This window comes from Panthera pardus, unplaced genomic scaffold (assembly GCF_024362965.1).
Source record: "Panthera pardus isolate Hobbes unplaced genomic scaffold, ASM2436296v1 HiC_scaffold_3, whole genome shotgun sequence".
In the NCBI taxonomy this organism is placed as follows: domain Eukaryota; kingdom Metazoa; phylum Chordata; class Mammalia; order Carnivora; family Felidae; genus Panthera; species Panthera pardus.
This window is the reverse complement of record NW_026526876.1, coordinates 7,053,242-7,065,650: the sequence shown is the minus strand read 5'-3', so window position 1 is coordinate 7,065,650 and position 12,409 is coordinate 7,053,242. Positions and strand designations below refer to the sequence as shown.

At 45.4% G+C, this 12,409-nt stretch overlaps 1 protein-coding gene across 1 annotated transcript in view; it reads left to right on the top strand.

Annotated features, from left to right (window-relative positions):
• DNAH9 (dynein axonemal heavy chain 9) overlaps positions 1-12,409 on the top strand; it is a 333,637-nt gene that overhangs the window by 101,565 nt on the left and 219,663 nt on the right. The window contains 1 exon segment of the mRNA XM_053893249.1: positions 9,610-9,766. Coding sequence (XP_053749224.1) covers positions 9,610-9,766 — 157 coding nt within the window.

The window sequence follows — 12,409 nt, the reverse complement described above, 5'->3', positions numbered from 1 at the left end:
AATACCATAGATTTTTTTTTTTACATAACATTATAAATTTTTTTGTAACGTTTATTCATTTTTGAGATAGAGAGAGACAGAGCATGAACGGGGGAAGGTCAGAGAGCAAGGGAGACACAGAATCCAAAACAGGCTCCAGGCTCTGAGCTGTCAGCACAGAGCCCGACGCGGGGCTTGAACTCACGGACCGCGAGATCATGACCTGAGCCGAAGTCGGATGCCCAACCGACTGAGCCACCCAGGCGCCCCTTACATAACATTATATCATGGGCATATTCTCACAACATTCTTCTGAAACACTCTAAGAGCCGACTTACCTTCTCCTTCCAAGTCTCCCATAATTTATGTAACAGACCCATGTTATAAAATGTTTCAGCCACACCTAAGCTTTTACTCTTCAGAATAAATCTGCCATGAACTTGCTTATAAATAACTTTGTGCTGCGTTTCCTAATATTTCCCCAGGAGACAGTCCAAGAGGCAGGGTAATTAGGTGGCACATACTTTAAAATTATTCTTGAAACCGGGGCGCCTGGGTGGCTCAGTCGGTTAAGCGTCCGACTTCGGCTCAGGTCACGATCTCGCGGTCCGTGAGTTCGAGCCCCGCGTTGGGCTCTGGGCTTATGGCTCAGAGCCTGGAGCCTGTTTCCGGTTCTGTGTCTCCCTCTCTCTCTCTGCCCCTCCCCCGTTCATGCTCTGTCTCTCTCTGTCTCAAAAATAAATAAACATTAAAAAAAAATTAAAAAAAAATTATTCTTGAAACCAATATTGTTCCCACTCTCACCAGCAGTTTATGAGAATGTTTACCTCGCAACATCCTCACCAATATTAAGTATCGTGGTCAGAAATATTATTTTATAAGTCAGAATGGGATCTCATTTGGATTTGGATGTCCTTAATTACTCACAGACTTTAGCATTTTTATGTGCTCATTGGCTAGTAGATTTTCCTGTCCTGTGAATTATTTATGACTGTTCCTGCCCATTTTATTACTTTTATGTTTAGAAAGTCCCTGCTCATTTCAAGATCAGCTCCATTTCACCTGTATTTTACCACAGCTTCTTTTGTTTTATTTTTCCCTTTCTCTTTTAAAATTCTTGGGTAAACTTTTGGGCTTTTGAGTAGAGGGAGTGTTTTTACCGCAACATTTTTGGTTACGAGTGCTAGAAGCCAAACCCTAACTAAGGTAAACAGAGGGAGGAATTGTTACCTCATGTGCCTAGGAAATGAGTCTAGCTCCGGGGCCTGGATGGGGAGAGATCGGTGATGGAACTCTCTCCTATCACGGCTCTGTTTCCTTCTGAATATTAACTTCTCTCTTGCACGGGTTTTCACTGTATGGCTGCAAGGGCGGTCTCCATGCCCACGACTTCATGAATCTTCCAGGAGGAAGAGACACCCTCCCCCCGCTTCTCAGCTCCGTAGATCTGATTCCTTCAAGGGACTCTGGTGAGCCCTGTTTGGATCCTGTGCCGATCTCTGAGTCCCTCACTGGAGCCACCGAGCTTGATTATTTTGCCCAGCCCGAGTCTTGTGCCCACCCCTGGGAGGGTGGGAGATACTTTGGTTGATGGCTGTGCAGCCAGAGGGCTTACCATAAGTGTGGACTCCTGAGCAAGGAAAACCCACAGAAACTACTACGGCAGGGAATATTTGATTTCTTTGGCTGCCAAGTAACCAGTGGACATGACATGTTTTAGTGAGCCATGCGCCCTTTCCCTCACTGGTCTGTGATGTTTGCTCCACCACATTCAAAATTCTGAGTTCTCAGACTACCTCAAAGCGTCTATCCTGTTTCATCATTGTGTCCATCAACACGCCATATTATTTAAGGATTGTAGCTTTGTCGTGAGCTCTCCTATTTGTGTAGTAAAGGTCCACATCATCTTTTATATATATATATATTATATATAAGTATATAATATATTATATATAATATACATTATATATAAGTAATATATTATATATAATATACATTATATATAAGTATATAATATATTACATATAATATACATTATATATATAAGTATATAATATATATGTAATATATATTATATATTTATCTCTTCTCTTTTCAAATGAACTTGAATCATTTTGTCAGGTTCCAAAATATAAATGGTTAGGGTTTTTGATGGGTGAGTCTTAATACCTTCAAGTTAATTTGGGAAGAATAGCCATCTTTATGATACGCGATACTTTTCTGTATATTCATATCTTGAATTATGTTTATATATCTTTCAGTTTCAGTTTTATATATTTCAGCTCAGAAAAGTGTCTAAGTATCGTCATAAAGGTTTTGGATATTTTTTATTATCACTAGGTGCTTTTAAGAATTTTGTTGCTAGGGGCGTCTGGGTGGCTCAGTTGGTTAAGTGTCCGACTTCAGCTCAGGTCATGATCTCACAGTTTGTGAGTTCGAGCCCCGCATTGGGTTCTGTGCTGTCAGCACGGAGCCTGGAGCCTGCTTCGGATTCTGTGTCTCCCTCTCTCTCTGCCCCTCCCCTGCTTGTGCTCTCTTTCTCTCTGTCTCTCAAAAATAAATAAACATTAAAAAATTTTTTTAAATAAAAATTTTGTTGCTATACAAGGTTTTTCATTATATATATGTTTTAAAACAATTTGAGGTTTCTTTTATGTATCAAAAATTTGTACCCATTCCAAATGTACCGCTTAATGATTTCCAGTAACTTGACCATGTGGTATAACCATCACCATAAATCAGTTATACAACATTTTTAACCTCCTCAATGAGATCCCTCATGCCCATTTATATACCCATTCCCACCCCCAGCCCCAGCCAACCACTGAGCTACTTTCTGTGTCTCTAAATTTGGCTTATTCCAGCCACTTCTTGTAAACGGAGCCATACAACTTGTCCCTAGTGTCTGGCTTTTTCATTTTACACAGAGTGGGGGGGTTTGTCCATGATAGAGCACGTGGCAGTAGTCCATTGCTTTTTCTTACTGACTAATATCCCATGTCATAGACAGGACACATTTTATCTATCCAGTCACCTATTGATGGACACTTAGGTTATTTCCAGTTTGGGGCTGTCACAAACAATGTCGCTGTGAGCCTTTGCGTGCAAGTCCTTGTGTAGACGTTAAGTTTTCATTTCTCTTGGGCCGATACTCAGGAGGGGAGTTGCTTGGTGGTACGAGATCTTTATGTTGAACTTTCTGGAAAACGGGCAAACTGTTTTCCAAAGTGGCTGAATCATTTTACATCCCACCCACCACCCCCCCCCCCCGACAGTAGACGGGGGTTCTCATCTCTCCACAGCCTTGACAACTTTATTATTGTCTGTCTTGTGTATTACAGCCGTCCAAGGGGGTGTGAAGTAGGATCTCATCTGAGTTTTAATTGCGATTTCCCTAATAATCTGTTGAGCGTCTTTTCTTGTGCTCATTAGCCATTTGTCGATCTCCTTGGTGTCATCCCGTTCATGTCCTTTGCCTCCTGTTTGATCCGTTTGTCATCTCGCTGAGTTGTGAGAAGACTTTGTATATTCTGGTTTTATGGGACATGTGTTTGCAAGTATTGTATCCCCATCTGCCGCTTCCCTTTTTACTTTCCGAACGGTGTCTTTTGAGGCGCAAAAGTGTTTAATTTGTGTGAGGTCCAATCTGTCAAGCTTTTCTTTTTGGACCATGCTTTAGGTGTCGTAGCTAAGAAATCTTTGCTTAATTCCACTGTGTCTCTGCCTTTTCACTTGTGTATAGAACGAAACTCACCTTTATGAAGTTATCTCTTATTCTGCCCATCGACTGCCCTATATTAGAAAAATTCTGAGAACTTTAGTCTTGATTCTCTTGACTTTTTTAAGTCACTACTAGAATTTCCAAACGTATCTGAGACATAAATGTGAAGCATAATTAGACCTACTCAGGCTTCGTTACTAAGCACGCTGTTATTTTTGTTCCAGAGATCATGTGTCAGTCATTGCTCTGTGTTCTGTCATATTTTGAGAAAGACATTTACCAAGTCGTGGGGGCAAAGAGAAAGATGAGCACTGGGTGAGGGACGATCTCATAACCAAATGGCATAAGCAACAGATCTTAGAATCGGGGCCATGTATGCTGAAGACAACATTCATGTTTAAACATTAAAATGTTATGGGGTACCTGGTGGCTCAGTCAGTTAAGCGTCCGACTTCAGCTCAGGTCACGATCTCACGGTTTGTGAGTTCGAGCCCCGTGTCAGGCTGTGTGCTGACAGCTCGGAGCCTGGAACCTGCTCCAGATTCTGTGTCTCCCTTGCAAGTGCTTGGAAGGTTAACTTACATTTATCTTTCCTAAATTTTACCCTGTTGGATCTACCCCTATCATTTTCAACTGTTAGGATTATTTTGAATTCAGTCTATGTTGCGTGTAATCGATTATTTCTTAATCCAAGTTACTGATAAAAATATTGACTATCATGGACCCAAGTCCTGCTGGTCACGCTAGAGGGACCCCCTGCCGGGGAGATATTGTTGCAATCCGTGTTCATTCTTATGAATAATCATCATCCATGTTATGATTATTGAACCGTGTGGTAGGTAGAATTCTAAGGATGATCCCCATGATCTTTTCCCCTGTATGATCTCCTCCCCTTTGAGTATGGGTGAAAACTATACATATGATCATGTCACTCCCATGATAATGCTTTGCTTTACAGCAAGAGGGAAATAATTCAAGTGGACCCAAGGTCATCGTGTGAGACCTTGAAAGTAGAGTTCTCTCCTGGCCGAAGACAGAAGGGGGAATCAGAGAGATCTGAACGTGAGACAAACTTGACACACTGTTGTTGATTTTGAAGGTAGAGGGAGCCATATGCAAAGACGATAGAAAGGCCCAGAGGAGCTGAGCTATCCCCTGGCCAACAGTAACCAATGAGGACCTCAGTCTTCCAACTGGTAGGAACTTAATTCAACCAAGAACTCGAGTGAACTAGGAAGCAGATTCTTCCCCAGAGTGTCCAGATAAGAGTGCAGCCAACAGTTACCTTGATTTTGGTCTTTGAGACCCTCCAGAGAGGATCCACCTGGACTTCTGACCTAAAAGAGTAAGAGAATAAGCGAGTGTTGTTTTAAGCTACTTCGTTTATGGTAATTTCTTACATGGCAGGAGAAAAACGAATACAAAACAACTATAAAGATTTCACCAACTCTAAGATGACTCAGACCACATTTCCAGGATAGCTACAGGCCACTTATAGCTGCAATCGAGATGCAGGGTCTTTGATAGTTTCTTTAATCCGCCAATTGAATAACTGTATCGAAACAGAAAAGCTATATTGCATATGTTTTTCACCTTAAAAAAATAATACCTTAAACATGGATCGGCCTTCTTTTCAAGGCACCTTCCTATCTCTTGTCTCCTCTTGTCCTCACGGAAGCCTCCTGAGGGGCGAGAAGACCAAAGCCTATGGGAGTCATTTGCGCAAAGAGAACAGGACTGACTTCAGCTTGATATTTGGAAAGCCTTTCAAGCAATTGCAACGGGCACACTGTGGAAGGAGCTGCCTTCTGAAATCATAAACCCTGCCTCGCTGGAGGAAAAGGCTGATGTAGCCCTCCTGGAAGGATTTAATTAATGGGAAAGAGCCTGGCTTGGTTAAAAGGCCAAACCTCTGAGGTCCGTCCCGGAACAAAAGGGTCTGTCTTCCCAGGAACAACCAGACTAAATGGATCCGTATCCGTGTTGGGGCCAGCTGGCCAGGCAAGAGCGCCTCTTGGAGGAGTCCTTGCCATTCTCACAATTGCTATTGGCTCCACACAGCGAGCTTACTGAATTCCTTGGTGCAAAGCCCAAGACTGTGGGATGGATTCCAGTGACCGCTTCTGTTAAGGCACCAAGGTTTCCTTCCCTGGCTGAGTTGCGCAAACACTTTGTACCAGAGGCAACGTAGGAACCCTATCTGACTCCAGAGCCCTCGCCTGAGACCTCGATAGCCTGATCCGCCCACCTCAGTGGAAAACAGCTGCAGACTGAAGCGGCTGGCTTAATGTTGACAGAGATGGACAGGCTGACAAGACCCCACATTGAACTTTAGAGCAGGAGCGGGTATCCCTAAGGCCTAGGACGGCCGGATGGCCCATGACCCAAGCAAAATGGCGACCCTCATGTGGAAGAGGGAGGCACTGTTTTCCTTTTGGTTTACTCATGGCCCAAGCCTAAGCCCCACTGCCCCTGCCTTAGTTATTATTAGCCTTAGCCCAGCCTCCCTTCCCGAAGCTCAGTCTTCCCATCTGTAAAATAGGGATTGGATTAGTTGATCTCAGAAACGCGTTCGAGCTCTAGAGTTCTGTTACTATGGGGAGAAAAATATTTTGGGGGGAGGGAGGGCCCTCCCCCTCCCCCCTACCCCCAAGTACTTCTTCTGGAGATCATCAGAAGCTCAGCAGTAGATACTCCGGGAGAGATTGACACCCGGCTCCAAGGGTTTCTTCCCAGAGATTCTTGAGTTTTCTGTGCGAATTCTATTTCTGCAAACCCTTGTGTTTCTGGACTCCTGGACTCCTCGAGAGCCCTGCAGCTCTATGGAGAAGAGGCCTGGGTCCCCCTCTGGCCGGCAGAGGAGGCTGCCATGGACAGATCAGGGGTGGGAGAGAGTGGGGAGGTGAGTTGGCCGGAGGCCAGGGAGTCTGCCAGTCCGGGCAGCTGCCTTTCCTCCTGGGAGGTTCAGGGCTGCAACAGCCCCTGAGTAGTTCTAGAAGAAGCCGAGGCTTGGGTGGGTAAAAGGCACCGGGGCCAATCTGGAGTCAGAACTCAGCCCCTGAGAGCGGGTATGGCCTCTGTTAGGACTCAGCTAGGAGTGTCTGAGAGAGGAGAGAAGCACCCTGGGGGAGCCCAGCTCACCAGCCCTGAAATGCAGCCCATCAGTTGAGCCAACACCTGCCCTCACACGGGAAAACTGCCAGTGGAATAGCAGGTCCCCACACCTGTCCTGTCCACCTGGAGATCTGCCTTCCTGAGTGTCACGTGCAAAGGCTGAAATATGGGAATTTTGCACTCAATTAAAGGAGAATTCAGGGGGCAGCTGGGTGGCTCAGTCGGTCAAGGATCCGATTTTGGCTCAGGTCATGATCCCACAGTTTGTGAGTTCGAGCCCCGCGTCGGGCTCTGCACTGACAGCGCGGAGCCTGCTTGGGATTCCCTCTCTCTCCCTCTCTCTCTCTGCACGCCCCCCATCACACTTTCTCTGTCTCTCTCAAAATACATAAACTTAGAGAATTCGGGAACTCACTTCGTCTTTCCAAAGCCATTTTGGTTTCGGTGGAGACGCAGTCGCCATCTGGCCACAAGAGTATTCACCTGGAACTACCAGTGAACTCTAGACGTCAGATTCCAAAACAGAATTCATCTTGGAGGCCCCCTTGGGTGGCCCCTTCTGGTCCAACCTGCAGGTGGAGAGCCTATGTTATTAATTTTCTAAGTATCAAGAAGTGAGGCCAGTGGCACGTTTTTTAATGGCTTTATTGAGGTATAATTTACATGCGTTACAGTTCGCCCATTACAAGGGTACAATTCAATGATGGTTAGTACTTTGTAGGGTTGTGCAACCATTACCATCATCCAGTTTCAGTCTTTGCCATCACCGTGTTTATGATAATACCCTCTAGTTCGATCCACGTTGTTGCAAATGGCAAGATTTCATTCTTTTTTTTTCACCACCACGTCATATTCCATTGTGTTTGTGTATGTGTGTATATATATGTATATATATGCCACATCTTCTTTATCTATTCATAAGTTGGGGAACACTTGGGTTCTTTCCATAATTTGGCTATTGTTGATGGCGCTGCTATAAACATTGGGTTACACGTGTCCTTCAAATCAGCATTTTTGTATCCTTTGAATAAATATGTAGTACGATTCCTGGGTCGTAGGGTAGTTCCGTTTTTAATTTTTTGAGGAACCTCCATACTGTTTTCCAGAGTGGCTATACCAGTTTGCATTCCCACCAATAGTGAAAGAGGGTTTCCCTTTCTCTGCATCCTTGCCAACATCTGTTGTTGCCTGAGTTGTTAATGTGAGCGGTTCTGACAGGTGTGAGGGGTGTCTCATTGTGTTTGGTTTGTATTTCCCTGATGATGAGTGACGTTGAGCATTTTCTCATGTGTCTGTTGACCATCTGGATATTTTCTTTGGAAAAGTGTCTGTTCACGTCTTCTTCCCATTTCTTCACTGGATTGTTTGTCTTTTGGGTGCGGAGTTTGGTAAGTTCTTGATAGATTTTGGATACCAACCCTTTATCCAATATGTCATTTGCACATATTTTCTCCCATTCTATTGGTTGCCTTTCGTTTTGATGATTGTTTCCTTCGCCGTGCAGAAGATTGTTATCTTGATGAGGTCCCAATAGTTCATTTTTGCCTTTATTTCCCTTGCCTCTGGAGACATGTCAAATAAGTTGTTGTAATGCAAGTCTGTTTTAGAAAGTACCAGAAGCAAGCCTAATGCTTGTTTTTATTTTATTATCATTAGGAAAGATAGTCAAAGGAGGATTAAACAGAATGGAATGACTGATGGCTTCATTCATGAATTTGTTTCATAAATAATTATTTAGGGTCTCTATGTGGCCAGAGCCGTTTCTGGAGATGAAACCACGAGTAGGACATGGCCCCACCTTCACGTGTCTTTTGAAGGTTGTATGAACGACGTGTGTGGTATATGTTGGACGCTGACATGCAGGACAGTGGGGGAGGACCTCAGCTGAGGGACATGTTCTCGCTCCCCCCAGTGCTGAGGGGTCTGGGGATACTTAGCCGGGGAGCTAATGTCAAATATGAGCCCCAAGGGATGAATGGCCACCACTAGGCTACTAACGACGATGTTGAGGAAGGACACGACTCAGGTAGACTGGAAGGGCGGGGGGCTGGGTGGGGGAAAGAGAGAGGGACGAGCACAGTCCTCATGTGTCTGAGTGTCCTCATCCATTTGAGCTGCTATAACAAAATACAATACACCGGGGGGCTTATAAACAACAGAAATTCATTCCTCACAGTTCCGGAAGCCGGCAGGTCCCAGGTCAAGGCACCGGCATGGTCACGTTCTTGTCTGGGGCCCTTTTCTGGCTCCTAGCAGGTATCTCGTCACTGTGGGCTCACCTGGTGGCGGAAGGGACGAGGGATCCCTCTGAAGCCTCTTTTATAAGGCTGCTAATCTCATTCCTGAGGCTCCTCCTTCACGAGCTGATCGCCTTCTGAAGGCCCCACCTCCCAATACCGTAGTCTTGGGGGGTTAGGATTTTAGTGTAGGAGCTGGGGAGGTGGGGCACACAAACCTCCGAGACAGAGCACGAGCAAGTGAGAACAGCTGTACATGAAGGCACCTTAGAGTGTTGGGGCTGAAGGAGACACGAGAAATGGGCAATGAGCTAGAAAACGGAGCAGGGGCAAGCTCAGGGAGGGAGAATCACGATCAGAGGATTCCTCAGAGAGTGCTCCCCACAGTGCTGTGGGGAGCAGATGGCGGTGGAGGCTCTGGCTTTCCTTTTATGGAAGCTGTCGGCCGCTATGTTCCAGAGCCTCAGCTCTAGCTCCCTAGGACCCAGCAGGGCCCAAGCCGTGGGCCGGGCCACCTGGGGCCCTGAGAATGACCGGCACGCTCCCATGTTTTGACAGATGCTACATCACCCTCACTCAGTCTCTGCACCTGACCATGAGCGGAGCTCCGGCAGGACCCGCGGGCACAGGCAAGACGGAGACCACCAAGGACCTGGGCCGAGCACTGGGCGTCATGGTGTACGTGTTCAACTGCTCAGAGCAGATGGACTACAAGGTAAGGCCCGGCTGGGCGGGGGTGCCTGGGGACCGGGGGGGGGGGCGGCAGGCCACACCGGGGACCAGGCTCATCCATGCCACCCTGGCCCGGCTCAGAGGCCCGGCCCTGGAGGGTTCTGGCTGCATCCCGGGAGACCTGAGGATCTCTGACCCCTGGAGCTCGTTGACCTCTCCATAAGCCGATCGGCTTCCACCGATGAACTTTGCAGCCGTAGGTGGGTGATTTCACGTGGGGCTCTTCATTTGGTGACCCGTACGATGGAGAAGCTGAACATATATCTGAAGACTTAAGTTCACTGTTTGACCTAGAACCACAGGAAAGCTCACAAGGGGCTACCGTAAAATCTTCACATAAAAGTCGTACTTGTGCTTTTGTGGAAAGGTGGACATTTCCTCAGAATTTCTACAAGGGCAGGTGTGACTTCTTTTTTTTTTTTTCATTTTATTTTATTTTTATGTTTTTATTTGATTTTTGAAAGAGAGAGAGAGAGAGAGTATGAGTGCAAGCAGGGGAGGGGCAGAGAGAGAGGAAGACACAGAATCCGAAGCAGGTTCCAGGCTCTGAGCCATCAGCACAGAGCCCGATGCGGGCCTCGAAGCCACATATCGGGAGATCATGACCTGAGCCAAAGTCGGACACTTAACTGACTGAGCCCCCCGGGTGCCCCGGGCAGGTGTGACTTCTGAAGTCAGACTCGATTAACCTCCACTCCTAATCAACAATTTGATGCTCACAACGGACAAATGCAAGGGTAATGGTCTTCACTCAGGCGCTCAGCATCATCTTCTCAAATATATTCCAAGTCTTGTGTCATAGAGAAAAGCAAGAGAAAACGACAGGCTTATAGGTCACTTCTTAGGTAGAAGTATTCTGCTTACAACCCGATTTCCTATAGATGCTCTTTATAAAAAAAAAAATGGAATAAGATTCTCACTTTTTCATTATTTTTATTTTGTTTTCCTGTATTATTTTTGTAAACTGTCTTACGTCCCTTTTGCAACAGGATGGCACGTAAATAAATTTATAGCGGGGGAAAAAATAAAACAATTGCATTAAGTAGATTAAATATTTATACATAGAAATCACGGTATGATGGGTACAAAGTAAATTTAATTTAAAAATAATTTTAGAGACTTCAAGGGAACATATAGAACTCCAAACAAGATTCATCAGCTGTAACTTTAATAATTTCTCTCGTACATAAAATTTTGCTGTGCAAAGAGTTGCAGCAGCCAAAAAGCACCATGTTTTTTTTTCCCCGGGAAGCAAACAAAATGAGGATTCAGACCCCAAAACAGCTGTCTTCCCCATATTTTACTGGGTCTAAATTTTAGCATGATTGCTCTTACTGCTGGACACATTACAGTGAAAGTTCTCTTTAAGCCAGGCTGAAAGAAGAAAGGTTTTCTATTTCTTTTTTTAAATTGTTTTTTCTAACGTTTATTTTTGAGAGACAGAGTGTGAGTGGGAGAGGGGCAGAGAGAGAGGGAGACACAGAATCCGAAGCGGGGCTCCAGGCTCCGAGCTGTCAGCACAGAGCTCGACGCGGGGCTCGAACCCACGAACCGTGAGATTGTGACCTGAGCCGAAGTCAGACGCTTAAGCCAACTGAGCCACCAGGTGCCCCCCAAAGTTTTTTTTTCTATTTAAACAAACAAACTCAACCTTTAAGAATTATTTTAAGTTTCTAGATTGTTCTCTAGTTGAGCAAAGGGAGCATTGCCACCCAAGAGGATATTTCATTTAGATGTGGAAGACCTGGTGAATTTTGATTGAAGAAAATCAAAATATCTTCAAAGTTATGCCTGACATGTCAAGCAGGAATAGAGGAGTTCGCCCCATGGGCCACGGGTCACCGAGGCCATCTTACCCAATTCTTCCAACACTTATTACTGAACTCTGACCCCAGCAATTCCTCTGAGAGTACAGGATGAGAGGAGGGGTCTATCCGTCGTTTGTCTGGACTGTGCAAAGCTCTGGTCAAGTCTAGCCTAGATCGGAGGAAGCACCGATTGGAAGAAGAACGATGGGTATGGCCGTAGTGAAACACCCTAGAAGGATAGCGGTCCCTTCCTAGGCACCAAATGTCCTTTGTAACCAACGGCATCACTGCACTGTTGGCAAACCTCCTCTTCCCTTTGTTGTCCAGTCCTTGAGAATTATTTTCATCACAAAGCACCTCTCCAGCAATCAATTTATTGAGTATCGCCATTGCTCAGCAAGCATCATGAGAATATGGATGGATGGATGGACACATAGATGATATAAATAGACATAGGTGAGAGATGAGAAAGAGAGAGAGATGAGAGCATGAGGGATAGGTGATAGATAAATGATGGATAGATACAGAGACAGACAGACAAAGTATAACCCAGTCTGCCTGGAAAGACAAGAAACATACGTAAAATAATTAGGGGAGATACCAAAGAGCACGTAGAATGTGTGTTTTAAGAACTCTAATCCCTGGACAACTTCAGAGACAGGGAAGAGTACAGGGCACGCTGGTCGGGAACATCCTGGAGGCTGTGAGACCGAAGGCTGTGTAAGGTTTGGGTGTTGCCAAACAGGGCATGTGCCATTTTAACACCGCCTAGCCTATGAAAACATCAAGTGTAAAGACATGACCAAGTTCTCTGTGCA